The sequence below is a fragment of the Erpetoichthys calabaricus genome, chromosome 16 (genome assembly GCF_900747795.2).
Source record: "Erpetoichthys calabaricus chromosome 16, fErpCal1.3, whole genome shotgun sequence".
Taxonomy (NCBI): domain Eukaryota; kingdom Metazoa; phylum Chordata; class Cladistia; order Polypteriformes; family Polypteridae; genus Erpetoichthys; species Erpetoichthys calabaricus.
The window spans coordinates 60,110,792-60,131,874 of NC_041409.2; the positions used below are offsets into that span (position 1 = coordinate 60,110,792).

The following is a 21,083-nucleotide window of genomic DNA, read 5'->3' on the forward strand; positions in this document are numbered from 1 at the left end:
AAAAACAATCCAAAAGTGTTCAAAAGTGCAGTGCTCCCATATCCATAATAAATAAATACTCCATAAAAAGGTGTTTCTATAGAGGTTAAAATCACAATCAATAAATCCATTAAAAATGAGGTTAAAATCAGCTGGCAGAAAGCTGTCTTTACTAAAAAGCCAAGTTCTTTCTTTCTCTCTCTGGCAGCTCCTCTGTTTATTCCATGCTGGCCTTGCAGCAGAGGTGTTGTCCTAACATCAGACACAGCTGACCTTCCTCTGGTTCTGGGTACTTGCTGTCCCATGGCTATGGAAAGGCTCCCTCTCCAGACCTCGGCTTGGGTGCCAAATGGTCAGGGTGCTCACACTGGGGCTCTACTCCCAAGCCTCCTCGACCCCCGCTGCCTTCCCAATCTTCCGCACATCTAATCTTCGGTCACTCCTCATTGCAGCTCAGCCAGACTGAACCATTCCAACCACCCCCACCCGAGTGTGTACCACACACTCCTCTTCGGGGCTCACTCCCCAGCTGCCTGCTTTCTCTCCCTCGAGCCTGCTCTCCTCAGTTCACTCACTCCCGCACTGGCTCCTTCCGCCTCCTGCTTTCTTTCTTTCTTCTTTTAACTTCCATCTTTTCTTGATTCTTGATCCTCCCTTTTAAAATGGGGACATGCCACAGTTACGTTTATTAGCAGCTCACGGCGTCAATTAGGGCCACAGACGATCCTACCTGTGCATTAAGTGCAGGTCCCGGGAACCGCTCACCACGCTACCACAGCCCCCCTCACAAAGACACGAATGCAGTGATTATCTATTTAAAATACCAAACGGCCACGGACCTCATGTTACCACAGTCACACTTCTTGCTTTTTGTCTGACAAGACTTTTTTTTATTCATTATGGGGGTATGTGGGGCATACTTTTAAGCAGAGTTCTAACCTTAGTTACAAGTTCAGGTGGAATACCATTTTTCATGACCTGTTGTCTTCATGTACTTCAGTGAGGGGTGTCATTGGAAGAGGCACTCCCTCAATCCACCATGGAACTTTCCTGGGCCCTGCTGGTTTCTCAGAACTTCAGTTCCTGGGGCAGACCATGACTCCCCAATTCCAATGCCTTCCTTCCTGCTTAATAACAAGGCCACTGGAGTTCCAGCCACCCTGCCGTGGTGCATCCTGGACTATGAACTTCAGTGTTTTCCTGTGGTGAGAATGGGGTAGGACCTGAGACATTTGGTATTGTCGGACCACTGTTTGGTGCCAGCAGAGCAACTTCAAGGATAGAGAATAATAGTATTAAAGCAGAGACTGAGATTAGACACAACACTTTTATCTGAGTGCAAGTTTTTCTTTTTTCTCTCCTTTAAATTCTTCTAGTGAAGGTTAGGAGCAGAAAGTCAATTTTTTTCTGACCATTTGAGGCCCCTGAAGACTTTCTGACTCTTGTTCTTCTAATTAAAGAAGAATGCAAACTTACTTGAAATACTATCATCTTAAATTAAATCATCTCGGAAAAGGAAAGTAGTCCCTTCACATTGGATTGAGCTTTTGATTTCAAGACCCGCCTCTCCCTTTCATTCATTGGTCAAGAGTCTTGTTGTCATACGGAATATGCAACACGAGTAATGTGACATTTTCACATGGACATTTGTGATATTATTTGATTTTGTTCCGCGTTTGTTGCCATTGGGTTCTGTAGTGTCAGAAACTTTGTAAGGTCCATTTTCCATGAAAATATGAGATGAAAACTCTTTCTCAACTGCCACTGCAAACTGCATAGGATAAGAAACATATATAAAAAATACCATTTTTGAGTGGAGTATCCCTTTAAGGACACTATTGAGGGCTTATCTGATGTTAGTGGACACCTTTCATTTATAGTGTCTGAGCAGCTAAATGGCTAGTTTTGCAGTCGTCATGGCCCATAACAGTGATGGCAGACTCTTAGAAGGACAAATTCAAGCTGGTGTATTTGTACATGCCGTATCAGTAAAGCGAACTTCTTGTTTTCTATTTTTTTTTTATATTTAACTTCAGGACAAAGGAAGAACTTTGGAAAATTTAAACGAACAAGTGGAAAATCTTCAGTCAACATCTGATGCCAGCGGCACTCCTCAAGAATGTTCTGCGTTGAATTTGGACATTCAAGAAGAACCCCAGAGGCACCACAGGTAATTTTTCATCATTGCGCTGCAATACGCCCGGCTCACTGGAAGCTAAGGAAGTGCGACTACTGTGCTCCTTTGTAGACATTTGTTGTTCTTTGTAGGGCACACTTTACATTTTCCTTCAACCTCTTAGTTGTTTCTGCACTTTTACTTGAAGTTTTAAATTCTTATGTTTCTCTGGCTCACTTTCTGTATGCCAAATTGCACTTCTGAGTAGCATTTTTACTCACTCTATTGGATTTTATGTCACCTACATTTTCACAAGGTTACTCATTACTGTGCATCATTAGTTCACATTGTGAACCGAAAGGAGGAAGTGTAACAGCCGTCACACAGACCCCTAAGAGGAGCACCGCTGATGAACATTCTCCTCCTCTCTATATTCTTTGTTCCCTCTCCTCAGATAGTCATGTGATGTGAATAGGTAAAGCCATGTGCTCTTGTCAGACTGCTGTGGACAGCTCCTCATTATGGCCGATAACAGGATTTGATCAGTGCTGCCTAGTTGGTGGATGAGGCTCACTGAGTGCCATTCTTTACTTTTAAATAGTAAGCTCTTTCTGTCTATCTCTGTCTCTCTCTTTCTGAACTGCATTATATTCAGCGGTGCCTCACCCAACTCTGGCTTTTCAATTACTGAATATCCATCCATTTCTGAACCTGCTTAATCCAACCAACCCAATCCATGGAGAAACAGACTGAGCCTGCCCCAGTAGCACTGAGCAGAAGGCAGTAATCTGGGCAGCAGAACTTAGAATATCATAAAACTGTAACTTACACAATTCTTTGTTGCATTAGCACCTCAGAACTGCAGAGCAATTTCCAAGAGTGCAGTCTTGGTCATGTTTCGTATTTATAAGGTGTTTCCTTGTTCTTTCTGTGTTCAGATAAGCTTTCTCCTAAAGTCCAAAGATATTCCAAGTTGATTGGGAACACCAAATTGGCCTTTGTGTGAGGGGATCTCTGCCATGGCCTGGTCTCCCATCCAGGCTCTCATGTTGATTCTTGGCTAAGCTTGGGCTCCTTGGGTTTGGACCAATATGACTGTCATGATTTCATCCCCAGCTTTCGACTTTTAAATACTTTTTTTTGTTCCTTTTGCTCTTGTTTGTGTATTGTTTACATGTATTTTGTAATGAAACTGTTTTTTCTAATTTGTTGTTTAACTTGTCAACTATCTTGTGATTTTTTTCTCTTTGTCCTTTTGTATTTTTTATTTACAGTAAGTGGTTCTTAGTCCTGTTTTTTGTATGTAGGGGTCCATCCTCAGCCTTTATAAAAGTCTCAGTGTCCTCAGCCCAGTATATTAGAACATAAAAAAATGTTGATGAGAACAGGCTATCTGCTTATTTCCTCCAAAATAACATCAAGTCGAGTTACGGTCCTACTGTCTGCCATACTACTTGGTATCTTATTCCATATGTCCATAGTTCTCTTGGTGAAGAAAAACTTCCTGATGTTTGTGTGAACAGTTTCCAACTGTGTCCCTGTGTTCTTGATGAACTCAATTTAAATTAACAGTCTCGATCCACTGTACTAATTCCCTTCATAATTTTAAACACTTTAATCATATCTCCTCTTTATCTTCTTTTTCTTAAACCTGAAAAGGCTCAGCTCTTTTAGTCTTTCCTCATAACTCATCCCCTGTAGACTTCAAATCAGCGTGACCTCTCTTCTCTGGACTTTTTCTGAGGCTGCTATGTCCTTTTTGAAGCCTGGAGACCAAAACTGCACACAGTACTCCAGATGAGGCCTCACCAGTGTGTTATAAAGCTTGAGCGTAACCTCCTTGGACTTGTTATCCACACATCAGGGTGCTATATAACCAAACACGTTAGCCTTCTTATTGGCTTCTGAACACTGTCTGCAGGTTGACAATGAGGAGTCCACTACGACCCTTAAGCAGTACTTTCAAGCTTTTGTTGTTTAGCTTTCCCAACTTTGGATTTCCTTCCTTTTGATCATCTGTTTTTTTTTAATTTTGCTTTTGTCTTTTGGTATTTGTTTTTGAATATCTGTCTTGATTCTATTTACTTTTAAACAACATTTTCTTAACAGTTATCCATTTTTATTTTTTAAGTGAATGTTTTTATTGTTTTTGAGCTGGGAGTTTAATATGGTTTCCTTCTCCATGCTGAGATTTATAAGCTTTACCTCTCTTTTGTCTGTGCAGGCCACAAGCCTGTTTCTTGAGTTTTGGTGGTCAGGCTTACTTAGTGCTGGTGAGGCCTACTTAGTGAACTGTGTGGGAATACAAGCCTAGTCTTTAGAATTGAGACCTGCCTTTTGAGTTCTGTGAGTACAAACAATCATAGCAGGCTACAGGTAGATGAGAATACATCTCCAGTAACTGGTAAGCTAAGTTATTCTTAAAGTCGAGGAAGTGAACAATCAAACTCCTCTTCCTTTTTAGCTGACTGCTTTTGATCCTTTATTAGGACTTTTCCTTGTGCTGTTTTTGAAGTTCTCCAGTGCTTGTCCATTCTCCAGTTTTTGAAGATCCTTCCCAAGGTGTGGTTAACATATCTTAATTTTTCCTTATAGTTCATTTGCAGATGATCTTGTTGAGCCTCTAAATAGTGAATTGACCAGGGAAATGAGCCTCTCTCCACCTGTGCCTGGCTCAGAGGACTTCAGTTTTGTGGCACCTCAGCCTACTGACTACATCTCACAGGTAAAATGGCATTTGTTTTGTCTTTCACAAAGATTACATCTTCTTCAAGACATTGTGATGTATTCTAATTGAGAAGGTACATGATTGGAGAAGGCATGTGTCTTGTATAAGTTCTCCTTCATGTATGTGATGATAGGCTAGCTTGTGTGACAGCCATGTCTGTAGGTAGCCTCGGTACCTATGCTATCTATATATTTGGACATGTTATAATGAGCCTTGATCCCAGCTTGTATCTGCAAAAACCACCACCACACCTAAAACTTCCCAAAACCCAGAATAATCAATAGGTGTGTATGACAGTATTAGAAAAGAAACCTTCCCATTTTGGCTTGTTTATCAAGCCTGATGGTTTATTTTTTCATCATAGCATTCTCTGTCTATTTAGCTATTTATCTATTATATAGTGTATTTCCTATCTATCTATCTATCTATCTATCTATCTATCTATCTATCTATCTATCTATCTATCTATCTATCTATCTATCTATCTATCTATCTATCTATCTGTCTGTCTGTCTGTCTGTCTGTCTGTCTGTCTGTCTGTCTGTCTGTCTGTCTGTCTGTCTGTCTGTCTGTCTGTCTGTCTGTGTGTGTGTGTGTGTGTGTGTGTGTGTGTGTGTGTGCGTGTGTGTGTGTGTGTGTGTGTGTGTGTTGCTATATGCATATTTTGTGTATTTTTTCATTTCTAACCAGAGGATTCTGTTTCTGTGGTTTATTTCTTATTTTGAATTGATTTGACAAAAGTTTGTTTTTTGCTCACGTCTTGCTTTTTTTTCCCCGCGATGGCCGCATTATGCATTATCCCTCACTGGATACACGTCTCTTTACTGATTGTTGCTTTGTTTTTTATGAGGTTTCTATCTTTTTTCTTTATCATTCTCTCAATAATCCACATACACATATTATGTTCCAGCACTGGGAACTAGGTTCAAATCTTGGCTGCTCCTTTATGTTATGATTCGGTTTCCTTTTAATTTTTTTCCTGGGTTATTATACACCTTTGTTGGAATTTCTTTTTTGTTTTTGGGGTTTTGACATGTGCTGACTCTGACACAACTCTTTAAAAATTAAAATGAAAAAAGGTGTTTCAGATGATTGGTATTTAATACCAGGCAGGAGTAAAAAAAACAAGTGTCAAAATGAGAAGCCCAAAAATTAAAAAAAAAAAAAAATTTAAGTGGTAAAATAAAGTTGTAAGCCTGGTCTTTAGTCCTTTCCCTGACTTAACTGTGCACCAGGAATGACATTTTATTATAAATATAAAGATTTGGATGTGGTGATGTGCATTGTCACTTCATAGTAGCAGTGAGATGACATTGTGCGCCACACCCAACAACAGGCGTCGTAACTATAAGCAACAGGGCAGCATCCACATTAAGAATATCTGTAATGGTGTTGGCAATAATTAAACAAACTAACATAATGGTGGTATGAACTGTGTTTCATTTTGCTAAGATTCTATTATTTCTTATGGATTCATTTAGTGTTGATTTCATATATCTGGTGCTTGTGTAGCCTCGTTAGTGTTATATTTACCACCAGAAAAATGGCTTAAAAAGTTTGGATTTTGATTTGCAAGGAAAAATATTATTACACATATGTATCATTACGTATTACAGTAATATGTAAATACCAAAACAACAACAAAAATACAGTAGGAAAGATATGTGTGGTGTCCACTGCTGTACTGATGCAGATATAGTATTGTCCTTCGTGTGACATGATTTGAAACAGCCATTAACAGACAGTCCAATGACGCAGCCGGATCAGTAGAAGTGTATTTCTTTCTGCACTTTTCTTATCATATCTTTTTTGTTGTTTGTACATGAGAGGGTAGAATGTCAGTATGTGATCCGCATGATGAACATACCCCTTGTGTTTTTGAAGACCACCATAGCACTAGGGTAGTGATTTTCATATTTCCCCTGCCACGAACACTGATAGTTGCCGCATTATGAACAGTGCTTAGTGGCTAATGTCTTTCTTGAATTTCTACTTGATTGCAGTCAATTCACCTTTTACTAGTGCACCTACTCACACCACATTAAACCTACAGGCGACCAAATTCACCAAGCATATCGCAACGATTCAGGCTCAAAAATGGGGCTTTAAAAGGATTTTAAAAATTAAATGTTCAGTAAATGTCCAAGATGGAGGATAGGGAAATATTAACCTCTTGTTTAAAGAACAAACAAAACAAAAGTTTTTTTTAATTATAAAGAATGAAAGTCTAATTTAAAAAGAGCACAAAAATGGCAAGGCAGTAAAATGGACTACAAAATAAGAAGACAAAGCTGAAAGCAACAAAATCTTTTGATCACAAAATCAAAAAACAGCACCTTAGTGAAATACAAGGGTCAAGAGCCAGGAAATCCAATAATCAAAAACAAGAAAATATAATCAAGGACTGCAACATATAATGCTGAAAAACTACAGTTAGTAAAGCATCTGAGTCATCAGGTGGCCCTGCCTCCTTGGGCTCCACAAAGAGACTACATATACTATTAAGAGCAAAGAAATCAATATACAGTGGAACCTCAGTTCACAACCATAATTCGTTTCAAAACTCTGGTCGGAACCCGATTTGGTCGTGAACTAAAGTAATTTCCCCCCATAGGATTGTATGTAAATACAATTAATCCATTCCAGACCGTACAAACTGTATGTAAATATATTTTTTTAAAGATTTTTAAGCACAAATATAGTTAATGATACCATAGATTGTACAGCGTAATAGTAAACTAAATGTAAAAACATTGAATAACACTGAGGAAACCTTGAACAACAGAGAAAACTTAACACTGCAAGAGTTTGCACTATAGCGCTACGAACCGCTCGCTAAAAACACTTTTTTTAATGAGTTTTAAGCACAGGGAAAAAATGATCATTTGAAAAATCTGTAATTTAATAAACTACCAAGAAAAGTAACATTGCAACAATGCACGCTACAAAGCGATCGCCGTGAACAGAAGTGAAGTGGAGGTTAAAATCCAACAGATAAAAGTCTTCATTAAATACAACGAGGTTAAAACAATGCTGGAATCTGTCTCTTTAATTACAAGCCCTTATGCGGCCAGCCCTCTCTCTCGCTTGCTGTCTATCTCTCTCTCACGCGCGCGTGTGTGTGTCTCTCTCACAGTGTGTGTGTCTTTCTCGCGTGCGTGTGTGTGTCACTCTCTCCGTGCGTGTGTGTGTCTCTCTCACCGTGCGCATGTGTGTGTGTCTCTCTCACCGTGCGTGTGTGTGTGTCTCTCTCTCCCCCGTGCGTCTGTGTCTGTGTGTCTCTCGCTTGCTGCACAGGGAATGTACAGGGAGAGACTGAACACGTGCGGAAATCATCGGCACGCACAAAAACCGAAAGGGAAACTGTGCTTTTTCGTATACCGAGTGTGTGGTCGTGAACAGATACAAAAGTTTGCCGAACTTTTTGGTCATAAACCGATTTCTACGTGTTCCAAGACGTTCGTGAACCGAGGTTCCTCTGTATAACAAAATATCAATAATAATATTACATAGATACAACAAGAGACAAACAGCCCCAAATGAGACAAAATGAAAACAACATATATAAAAAAATATATTTGAAAAACAGCAACATAAACAAATAAAACAAAAAACTTAATCACAATAAACAATATCAACACAAAGCAGCGATAGATGATGGATGGATAACAACAGAAACATAATGACTGCTGTATATAACGTAAGATGAAAGTCATTTGCGCTTCATGTCGTTCATATTTCCTTCAGAGAGCTCCCATACCTTTGTCTTCTGTGTATTTGGTAGTCTCGTGTTTTTCATGTTCATTTCAAATTTGTTCTTGTTTGCTTAATAATAACCGCTGTGTCATGATGAAGGGTGCTGTATAAAACAAAAACTGGTTGATTGTTTGCTTCCAGGAATATAATTAACACTTAAAATGTTAAGTGAACAAGCTGTCTAACAGTACACACTGTAATAATTGTACTTAACTTTGTATTCACACAGCTGTTGAGCCACAATCACACGAATGCTCAGCCTTTATTAAAATGTAATCTAATAATAACTCTGCTCCTACTCTGAGTTTTGTTAAGCGGAGACCTGCTGTGTCCACAGGGTGTTCTGGAGTCGGCCCCCCATGAAGTTGAAACACTCACTGAGCTAAGTGCCCTTGGGGATTCACTGAAGCTTCACTTGACATCCTCTGGCCGTGTGGCTCTTTCCCAGGAACCTGAAAGTCTGCACACTCAGAGCCAAGACACCCAAAACAGTCTCATGGAGTTGAGGGAGCGTTATGAAGATTTGTGCATCCAGCTGCCCATTTCTGAAAGCCCTGGTCAAATGAACCATGAAGAGGAGCAATGGTCCAGCTCAATGAGAGAGGAAGCCAGAGATCATGATAATATGGTGAGGCTTGGTCCATGGTGTCGTGTGCACAAAGGGAGGGGATGACTTGTGAAGGCACTGAAAAAACCAATGACAAGGGGTTCTTAGACAATTTATAGTAGCAGGTTCTTCATTCTTATTTATCAATCTAAAGAATAGCTGTATGTGTCACTGTGACGGTGCAGGTCCATCTCCATTCTCCTTCTTCTCATTTGAGAGCCTGCTGAACCCAACACCATTGATAGTTGTGACTGGGATGAGCCATACAAATGAGGACACCACATAAAGGAAGGGGAAGGTACAGAAGTGTACAGTGCTATTATTAAAAACATTCCAAAAGTGTTCAATGTGCAGTGCTCCCATATCCATAATAAATAAATACTCCATAAAAAGGTGTTTCTACGGAGGTTAAAATCACAATCAATAAATCCATTAAAAACGAGGTTAAAATCACAAATTCACAAAGGTCCACAACACACAGCATAATCAAACCCAAGATAGTACGGAAAGCGCAGGTGCCTTCTGAACCATAGCTAACCACCGCAAGCGAATTCTGATACACCACCAAAACCGAAAGAGTTCAACTAACGGAAATAAGGAATAAAGCAACGACCACAGATAATACGGAACCCTAACCGTCCACACTACACAGCATAGTCAAACCCGACATAGTACGGAAGGGGCGGGCACCTACAACGCGTGTCTAACACACCGCAGGCAAAACCCAGAGATGGTACAGAAGCCCCAGAGATACGGACTCCACAGCATATGTGAATCACATTACAGTAATACAATAATATGAGTACTCACAGACAAAACAAACACAAGAGGCTTAGGCGTCCCGCCCCACAATCAAACCGGAGAGAGTACGGAGTCCCCAAACGTCCACAAAACACAGCATAGTCAAAACCGAGATAGTACGGAGGGCGCATGCGCCTACAACAACAACCACATAAAACACACACACGGCACCGGAGGTATAATATTAATAAACGAACGCTCCGTATTACACGGACAGAATCCCCAAACGTCCAGAGTACACAGCATATGTGAAGCACATTACAGTGATACATTACTAACAGTACAACCACAGAACACACAGACACGAGACCTGATGGAGGAATACGGAACCGTACACGTCCACACTACACAGCATAGTCAGACCCGACATAGTATGGAAGGTGCAGGCGCCTACAACGCGCTTCTAAAACACCGCAAGCAAAAAACCCAGGATAGTACAGATGCCCCAAAGATCCGGACTCCACAGCATATGTGAATCACATTACAGTAATACAATATTATAAGTACTCACGGAAGTAACACACACAAGAGGCCTCGGCGTCCCGCCCCACAGTCAAACCAGAGAAAGTACGGAGGCCTCAAACGTCCACAAACATCAAACCGACATAATACGGAGGGCACATGCGCCTACAACGACAACCACAGAAAACACACACACGACACCACAGGTATAATATGAATAAACGAACGCTCCGTATTATATGGATGGAATCCCCAAACGTCCAAACTACACAACATATGTTAGGCTCATTACAGTGATACATTATTAATGGTTGCTAACAATACTGTTCACTTAAATGACGCCAATCTCCCATTACAGCTGCATTTGCCATGACAATCAACAAATCTCAAAGACAGACCATGGACAGAGTCAGCCTTTACCTCTCTGTGCCTGTATTTAGACATGGACAACTTTATGTTGCCATCTCAAGAGTTCGGCATTCATGTAACGTTAACGTTAAGATTATAATAACCACTCCAATACATCTCATGCATAGATCTGCACATCTATACCTACATAACATAACAATTACACTGCTATTGTCATTTACATATCTTACATAGACCTACAAATATCGTGGCACTGAACATAATGCATATGTAACAATTACCAAGACAGACAATAATCTCTATCGGATGTATTTCGGGTTACCCAAGACCAGGGGTTGGCGAGCGAAGCGAGCAGGGGGCGGAGCCCCCTAGTAGTAACAGATACTTGAAATAGAGACGCTTGAAAAAACAAAGAGGACATTGGAAAAATAATGAAAAAATATATAACTATTAGAAAAAGATTTTCAGTCAGGAAGCTTATGCTAAAGATAGGTTTCTATGATCTGAAAAACCTATATTTTGAAGCTGAAATATAACTAAATGTAATGAAACTAATTTAAAATGAACCCAAATTATGGAATTTTAAGATGATTTTGATTAAAAAAAGTGTCAGCCAAACACCTAAATCTATATATTTTTGTTAAGCTCAAGTATGTGTAAAATGGAATAAACCATCAATCAGTAAAGGAATACTCTTCCCAAAAATGATATGATTTTTTTTATATGTTACTTAACCCGTGTAGTTTGCAGAGATGGCAGAAAAAAATTAGTCTCATGTTTTTATGTAAATGGACATAACAACATTTCTGATCGTATAATGGTGACCAACGCAGAGAAAACAGCTTACCATAACAAAAATCTTGTTACTTGTGTTGCAAAATCCACATGTCAACTCATCCACTTGTATGCTAACAACGTGCAAAATGCGTGTCTTTTTTGCTAAAATATCGTTAAATTGAATAATCTCGGAAACGGAAAGTAGTCAGCAAATAGGAAGCCCCTTCACATTGGATTGAACTTTTGAATTGAAGAACCGCCTCTCCCCTTCATTCATTGGTCAAGAGTCTTGTTGTCATACGGAATATGCAACACGAGTAATGTGACATTTTCACATGGACATTTGTGACATTATTTGATTTTATTCCGCGTTTGTTGTCATTGGGTTCTGTAGTGTCAGAAACTTTGTTAGGTCCATTTTCCATGAAAATATGAGATGAAAACTTTTTCTCAACTGCCACTGCAAAACTGCATAGGATAAGTAACATATATAAAAAATACCATTTTTAAGTGGAGTATCCCTTTAAGGACACTATTGAGGACTTATCTGATGTTAGTGGACACCTTTCGTTTATAGTGTCTGAGCAGCTAAACGGCTAGCTTTGCAGTCGTCATGGCCCATAACAGTGATGGCAGACTCCTAGAAGGACAAATTCAAGCTGATGTATTTGCACATACCGTATCAGTAAAGCGAATTTCTTGTTTTCTGTTTTTTTGTTTTTATATTTGACTTCAGGACAAAGGAAGAACTTTGGAAAATCTAAACGTACAAGTGGAAAATCTTCAGTCAACATCGGATGCCAGCGGCACTCATCAAAAATGTTCTGCATTGAATTTGGACATTCAAGGAGACCCCCAAAGGCACCACAGGTAATTTTTCATCATTGCGCTGCAATACGCCCGGCTCACTGGAAGCTAAGGAAGTGTGACTACTGTGCTCCTTTGTAGACATTTGTTGTTCTTTGTAGGGCACACTTTACATTTTCCTTCAACCTCTTAGTTGTTTCTGCACTTTTACTTGAAGTTTTAAATTCTTATGTTTCTCTGGCTCACTTTCTCTATGCCAAATTGCACTTCTGAGTAGCATGTTTGCTCACTCTATTGGATTTTATGTCACCTACATTTTCACAAGGTTACTCATTACTGTGCATCATTAGTTCAAAATGTGAACCGAAAGGAGGAAGTGTAACAGCCGTCACACAGACCCCTAAGAGGAGCACCGCTGATGAACATTCTCCTCCTCTCTATATTCTTTGTTCCCTCTCCTCAGATAGTCATGTGATGTGAATAGGTAAAGCCATGTGCTCTTGTCAGACTGCTGTGGACAGCTCCTCATTATGGCCGATAACAGGATTTGATCAGTGCTGCCTAGTTGGTGGATGAGGCTCACTGAGCGCCATTCTTTACTTTTAAATAGTAAGCTCTTTCTGTCTATCTCTGTCTCCCTCTTTCTGAAGTGCATTATATTCAGTGGTGCCTCACCCAACTCTGGCTTTTCAATTACTGAGTATCCATCCATTTCTGAACCTGCTTAATCCAACCAACCCAATCCATGGAGAAACAGACTGAGCCTGCCCCAGTAGCACTGAGCAGAAGGCAGTAATCTGGGCAGCAGAACTTAGAATATCATAAAACTGTAACTTACACAATTCTTTGTTGCATTAGCACCTCAGAACTGCAGAGCAGTTTCCAAGAGGGCAGTCTTGGTCATGTTTCGTATTTATAAGGTGTTTGCTTGTTCTTTCTGTGTTCAGATAAGCTTTCTCCTAAAGTCCAAAGAGATGCCAAGTTGATTGGGAACACCAAATTGACCTTTGTGTGAGGGGATCTCTGCCATGGCCTGGTCTCCCATCCAGGCTCTCATGTTGATTCTTGGCTAAGCTTGGGCTCCTTGGGTTTGGACCAATATGACTGTCATGATTTCATCCCCAGCTTTAGTCTTTTAAATACTTTTTTTTGTACCTTTTGCTCTTGTTTGTGTATTGTTTACATGTATTTTGTAATGAAACTGTTTTTTCTCATTTTTTGTTTAACTTGTCAACTATCTTGTGATTTTTTTCTCTTTGTCCTTTTGTATTTTTTATTTACAGTAAGTGGTTCTTAGTCCTGTTTTTTGTATGTAGGGGTCCATCCTCAGCCTTTATAAAAGTCTCAGTGTCCTCAGCCCAGTATATTAGAACATAAAAAAATGTTGATGAGAACAGGCTATCTGCTTAATTCCTCCAAAATAACATCATGTCGAGTTAAGGTCGTACTGTCTGCCATACTACTTGGTATCTTATTCCATATGTCCATAGTTCTCTTGGTGAAGAAAAACTTCCTGATGTTTGTGTGAACAGTTTCCAACTGTGTCCCTGTGTTCTTGATGAACTCATTTTAAATTAACAGTCTCGATCCACTGTACTAATACCCTTCATAATTTTAAACACTTTAATCATATCTCCTCTTCATCTTCTTTTGCTTAAACCTGAAAAGGCTCAGCTCTTTTAGTCTTTCGTCATAACTCATCCCCTGTAGACTTCAAATCAGTGTGGCCTCTCTTCTCTGGACTTTTTCTGATGCTGCTATGTCCTTTTTGTAGTCTGGAGACCAAAACTGCACACAGTACTCCAGATGAGGCCTCACCAGTGTGTTATAAAGCTTGAGCGTAACCTCCTTGGACTTGTTATCCACACATCAGGGTGCTATATAACCAAACACGTTAGCCTTCTTATTGGCTTCTGAACACTGTCTGCAGGTTGACAATGAGGAGTCCACTACGACCCTTAAGCAGTACTTTCAAGCTTTTGTTGTTTAGCTTTCCCAACTTTGGATTTTCTTCCTTTTGATCATCTGTTTTTTTTTTAATTTTGCTTTTGTCTTTTGGTATTTGTTTTTGATAGATAGATAGATAGATAGATAGATAGATAGATAGATAGATAGATAGATAGATAGATAGATAGATAGATAGATAGATAGATAGATAGATAGATAGATAGATAGATAGATAGATAGATAGATAGATAGATAGATAGATACTTTATTAATCCCAGGGGGAAATTCACATATTCCAGCAGCAAAAAATATTTAAATTAAAGAGTAATAAAAAATGCAGGTAAAAAAAACAGACAATAACTTGAATAATGTTCAACGTTTACCCCCTCTGGTGGAATTGAAGAGTCGCATAGTTTGGGGGAGGAATGATCTTCTCAGTCTGTCAGTGGAGCAGGACAGTGACAGCAGTCTGTCGCTGAAACTGCTCCTCTGTCTGGAGATGACACTGTTTAATGGATGTAGTGGATTCTCCATAATTGATAGGAGCCTGCTGAGCGCCCTTCGCTCTGCCACAGATGTTAAACTGTCCAGCTCTATGCCAACAATAGAGCCTGCCTTCCTCACCAGTTTGTCCAGGCGTGAGGCATCCTTCTTCTTAATGCTGCCTCCCCAGCACACCACTGCGTAGAAGAGGGCACTCGCCACAACCATCTGATAGAACATCTGCAGTAAGATGCTGCAGATGTTGAAGGATGCCAGTCTTCTAAGGAAGTACAGGCGGCTCTGTCCTTTCTTGCACAGAGAATCAGTATTGGCAGTATTTGAATATCTGTCTTGATTCTATTTACTTTTAAACGACATTTTCTTAACAGTTATCCATTTTTATTTTTTAAGTGAATGTTTTTATTGTTTTTGAGCCGGGAGTTTTATATGGTTTCCTTCTCCATGCTGAGATTTATAAGCTTTACCTCTCTTTTATCTGTGCTGGCCACAAGCCTGTTTCTTGAGTTTTGGGGGTCAGGCTTACTTAGTGCTGGTGAGGCCTACTTAGTGAACTGTGTGGGAATACAAGACTAGTCTTTAGAATTGAGACCTGCCTTTTGAGTTCTGTGAGTACAAACAATCATAGCAGGCTACAGGTAGATGAGAATACATCTCCAGTAACAGGTAAGCTAAGTTATTCTTAAAGTCGAGGAAGTGAACAATCCTAGAAATTTGATTCTGTTCATCTGGACAAAGTTTTTAAGTGGGAGACATATTTCGAGACTTATCCAAGTCTCTTCCTCAGTCTGAATTGACTGCAGGTTTCCCCAACCTTATAAACAGTTCCTTTGCTTAATCACAGAGACTAGCACCATTGACAAAGGGCCAGTTGATCAGTGATATGCAAATTGTCCACTGATTAGTAGACGTGTGAACCATTCATAGAGGGTTGAGGAATGGCTGCAATCACAGCATTGTAAGATGGCGACAGATGTACCCTTAGGCCCCCTCCTCTGTTCAGAGATGGTCGTTCCTTTTTCACATAAATGGCCTCCTTGATTCCTCTCTCAAACCAGCGCTCCTCCCTGTCCAGGATGTGCACCTCTTCATCTTTAAAGGAGTGACCACTATCCTGTAGATGTAAATAGACTGCGGAGTCCTAGCCTGACGAGGACGCTCTTCTGTGTTGTGACATGCGCTTAGCCAGTGGCTGCTTGGTTTCCCCGATGTACAATTCACGGCACTCCTCCTGGCACGTTACTGCGTAAACTATGTTACTCTGTTTGTGCCGTGGGACCCGATCCTTGGGATGGACCAATCTTTGGCGTAGCGTGTATTGGGGTTTGAAAGCCACTGAGACCCGGTGTTTCGAGAAAATGCGCCTCAGCTGTTCCAATACTCCTGACACATACGGGATCACTAAGGGTTTTCGCTTAGGCAGTGGATGTCCTTCCTCTGTCATGAATCGCTTGGAGCGTTCTTTAGGTGTCTTCCCTGCTTTGACAAAGGACCAGCTGGGATATCCACATTTACTCAGGGCCTTTTTAACGTGGTGTTCTTCTGCTTCCCTGGCCTCTGAGTCTGTGGGAATGGTGTTAGCTCTGTGTTGTAGAGTCCTAATGACACCTAGTTTGTGCTCTAGTGGATGGTGAGAGTCAAACCTTAGATACTGGTCCATATGTGTGGGTTTACGATACCCATCCACTTTCAAATGTCCCCCGTTGATGATGGAAATTTCAATTCCTAAGAAGGCTAGCTTGTTATTTTCCATATCCTCTCTGGTGAACTTGATGTGTTTGTCCACCCCGTTGATGTGGTCTGTGAACTGTGGTACCTCCTGAGATCTGATTTTCACCCAGGTGTCATCCACATATCTGAACCAATGGCTCGGTGGTGTTCCAGGATAGGATGACAGAGCCCTCTTTTCCACTTCTTCCATATATAGATTGGCTACTATAGGTGAAACCGGGGAACCCATAGCACACCCGTGCTTCTGCCTATAGTACTGGCTTTTGTATATGAAATATGTGGATTGAAGACACAGTTCCAAAAGCAGGCACACTTGGTCTGCGTTGAGCGAGGTTCTTTTACTGAGAGTGGGGTCATTCTGTAATCTCTTACGTACTACCTCCACTGCTTCAGTCACTGGGACACAAGACACTCGAAATATTTCTCCCACTTAAAAACTTTGTCCAGATGAACAGAATCAAATTTCTAGGATTTCCTTACCTGGATTATTGAGCATGCATCGAGACATCGAAGTGAACAATCAAACTCCTCGTCCTTTTTAGTTGACTGTTTTTGATCCTTTATTAGGACTTTTCCTTGTGCTGTTTTTGAAGTTCTCCAGTGCTTGTCCATTCTCCAGTTTTTGAAGATCCTTCCCAAGGTGTGGTTAACATCTCTTAATTTTTCCTTATAGTTCATTTGCAGATGATCTTGTTGAGCCTCAAAATAGTGAATTGACCTGGGAAATGAGCCTCTCTCCACCTGTGTCTGGCTCAGAGGACTTCAGTTTTGTGGCACCTCAGCCTACTGACTACATCTCACAGGTAAAATGGCATTTGTTTTGTCTTTTACAAAGATTACATCTTCTTCAAGACATTGTGATGTATTCTAATTGAGAAGGTGCATGATTGGAGAAGGCATGTGTCTTGTATAAGTTCTCCTTCACATATGATGATAGGCTAGCTTGTGTGACAGCCATGTCTGTAGGTAGCCTAGGTACCTATGCTATCTATATATTTGGACATGTTATAATGAGCCTTGATCCCAGCTTGTATCTGCAACAACCACCACCACATCTAAAACTTCCCAAAACCCAGAATAATGAATAGGTGTGTATGACAGTATTAGAGAGGAAACCTTCCCATTTTGGCTTGGTTATCAAGCCTGATGGTTTATTTTTTCATCATAGCATTCTCTGTCTATTTAGCTATTTATCTGTTATACTGTTATATAGTGTATTTCCTATCTATCTATCTATCTATCTATCTATCTATCTATCTATCTATCTATCTATCTATCTATCTATCTATCTATCTATCTATCTGTCTGTCTGTCTGTCTGTCTGTCTGTCTGTCTGTCTGTCTGTCTGTCTGTCTGTCTGTCTGTCTGTCTGTCTGTCTGTCTGTCTGTTGCTATATGCATATTTTGTGTATTTTGTCATTTCTAACCAGAGGATTCTGTTTCTGTGGTTAATTTCTTATTTTGAATTGATTTGACAAAAGTTTGTTTTTTGCTCACGTCTTGCTTGTTTTTTTCCCCGCGATGGCCCCATTATGCCTTATCCCTCAGTGGATACACGTCTCTTTAGTGATTGTTAGTTTCATTTTCAAACAGGCCGTAATGCTCATTTGTGCTTATCATTACAACGTCATTTTGCCCTGACTTTTGATTCTTGTCTTGCCACTTCGTTTTCATTTCCAGTTTTAAATCTCACACAGTTTTGACCCGTTGCTTTGTTTTTGATGAGGTTTCTGTCTTTTTTTATTATTCTCTCAATAATCCACATACACATATTATGTTTCAGCACTGGGAACTAGGTTCAAATCTTGGCTGCTCCTTTATGTTATGATTCGGTTTCCTTTTTATTTTTTTCCTGGGTTATTATACACCTTTGTTGGAATTTCTTTTTTGTTTTTGGGGTTTTGACGTGTGCTGACTCTGACACAACTCTTTAAAAATTAAAATGAAGAAAGGTGTTTCAGATGATTGGTATTTAATACCAGGCAGGAGTAAAAAAAACAAGTGTCAAAATGAGAAGCCCAAAAATTAAAAAAAAAAACAAAAATTAAAGTAGTAAAACAAAGTTGTAAGCCTGGTCTATAGTCCTTTCCCTGACTTAACTGTGCACCAGGAATGACATTTTATTATAAATATAAAGATTTGGATGTGGTGATGTGCATTGTCACTTCATAGTGGCAGTGAGATGACATTGTGCGCCACACCCAACAACAGGCGTCGTAACTATAAGCAACAGGGCAGCATCCACATTAAGAATATCTGTAATGGTGTTGGCAATAATAAAACAAACTAACATAATGGTGGTATGAACTGTGTTTCATTTTGCTAAGATTCTATTATTTCTTATGGATTCATTTAGTGTTGATTTCATATATCTGGTGCTCATGTAGCCTCTTTAGTGTTATATTTACCACCAGAAAAATGGCTTAAAAAGTTTGGATTTTGATTTGCAAGGAAAAATATTATTACACATATGTATCATTACGTATTACAGTAATATGTAAATACCAAAACAACAACAAAAATACAGTAGGAAAGATATGTGTGGTGTCCACTGCTGTACTGATGCAGATATAGTATTGTCCTTCGTGTGACATGATTTGAAACAGCCATTAACAGACAGTCCAATGACGCAGCCGGATCAGTAGAAGTGTGTTTCTTTCTGCACTTTTCTTATCATATCTTTTTTGTTGTTTGTATATGACAGGGTAGAATGTCAGTATCTGATCCGCATGATGAACATACCCCTTGTGTTTATGAAGACCACCATAGCACAAGGGTAGTGACTTTTATATTTCCCCTGCCACGAACACTGATAGTTGCCGCATTATGAACAGTGCTTAGAGGCTAATGTCTTTCTTGAATTTCTACTTGATTGAAGTCAATTCGCCTTTTACTAGTGCACCTACTCACACCACATTAAACCTACAGGCGACCAAATTCACCAAGCATATCGCAACGATTCAGGCTCAAAAATGGGGCTTTAAAAGGATTTTAAAAATTAAATGTTCAGTAAATGTCCAAGATGGAGGATAGGGAAATATTAACCTCTTGTTCAAAGAACAAACAAAACAAAAGTTTTTTTTAATTATAAAGAATGAAAATCTAATTTAAAAAGAGCACAAAAATGGCAAGGCAGTAAAATGGACTACAAAATAAGAAGACAAAGCTGAAAGCAACAAAATCTTTTGATCACAAAATCAAAAAACAGCACCTTAGTGAAATACAAGGGTCAAGAGCCAGGAAATCCAATAATCAAAAACAAGAAAATATAATCAAGGACTGCAACATATAATGCTGAAAAACTACAGTTAGTAAAGCATCTGAGTCATCAGGTGGCCCTGCCTCCTTGGGCTCCACAAAGAGACTACATATACTATTAAGAGCAAAGAAATCAATATACAGTGGAACCTCAGTTCACAACCATAATTCGTATTAAAACTCTGGTCGGAACCCGATTTGGTCGTGATCTGAAGTAATTTTCCCCCCATAGGATTGTATGTAAATACAATTAATCCATTCCAGACCGTACAAACTGTATGTAAATATATTTTTTTAAAGATTTTTAAGCACAAATATAGTTAATGATACCATAGAATGTACAGCGTAATAGTAAACTAAATGTAAAAACATTGAATAACACTGAGGAAACCTTGAACAACAGAGAAAACTTAACACTGCAAGAGTTTGCACTATAGCGCTACGAACCGCTCGCTAAAAACACTTTTTTTAATGAGTTTTAAGCACAGGAAAAAAATGATCATTTGAAAAATCTGTAATTTAATAAACTACCAAGAAAAGTAACATTGCAACAATGCACGCTACAAAGCGATCGCCGTGAACAGAAGTGAAGTGGAGGTTAAAATCCAACAGATAAAAGTCTTCATTAAATACAACGAGGTTAAAACAATGCTGGAATCTGTCTCTTTAATTACAAGCCCTTATGCGGCCAGCCCTCTCTCTCGCTTGCTGTCTATCTCTCTCTCCCGCGCGTGTGTGTGTGTCTCTCTCACAGTGTGTGTGTCTTTCTCGCGTGCGTGTGTGTGTCACTCTCTCCGTGCGTGTGTGTGTCTCTCTCACCGTGCGCATGTGTGTGTGTCTCTCTCACCGTGCGTGTGTGTGTGTCTCTCTCTCCCCCGTGCGTCTGTGTCTGTGTGTCTCTCGCTTGCTGCACAGGGAATGTACAGGGAGAGACTGAACACGTGCGGAAATCATCGGCACGCACAAAAACCGAAAGGGAAACTGTGCTTTTTCGTATACCGAGTGTGTGGTCGTGAACAGATACAAAAGTTTGCCGAACTTTTTGGTCATAAACCGATTTCTACGTGTTCCAAGACGTTCGTGAACCGAGGTTCCTCTGTATAACAAAATATCAATAATAATATTACATAGATACAACAAGAGACAAACAGCCCCAAATGAGACAAAATGAAAACAACATATATAAAAAAATATATTTGAAAAACAGCAACATAAACAAATAAAACAAAAAACTTAATCACAAT

At 39.7% G+C, this 21,083-nt stretch overlaps 1 protein-coding gene across 2 annotated transcripts in view; it reads left to right on the forward strand.

Moving 5' to 3' along the window:
* The window catches only part of syne2b (spectrin repeat containing, nuclear envelope 2b), a 524,337-nt gene that overhangs the window by 203,670 nt on the left and 299,584 nt on the right, over positions 1-21,083 (forward strand). The window contains exons 55-59 of one of the 2 annotated variants that reach the window (XM_051919949.1): positions 2,016-2,149; positions 4,691-4,820; positions 8,917-9,207; positions 12,332-12,465; positions 17,255-17,384. The exons of the other annotated variant lie outside the window; for it this stretch is intronic. Coding sequence (XP_051775909.1) covers positions 2,016-2,149; positions 4,691-4,820; positions 8,917-9,207; positions 12,332-12,465; positions 17,255-17,384 — 819 coding nt within the window. The remainder of the gene's footprint in view (positions 1-2,015; positions 2,150-4,690; positions 4,821-8,916; positions 9,208-12,331; positions 12,466-17,254; positions 17,385-21,083) is intronic. 2 annotated transcript variants of the gene reach the window in all.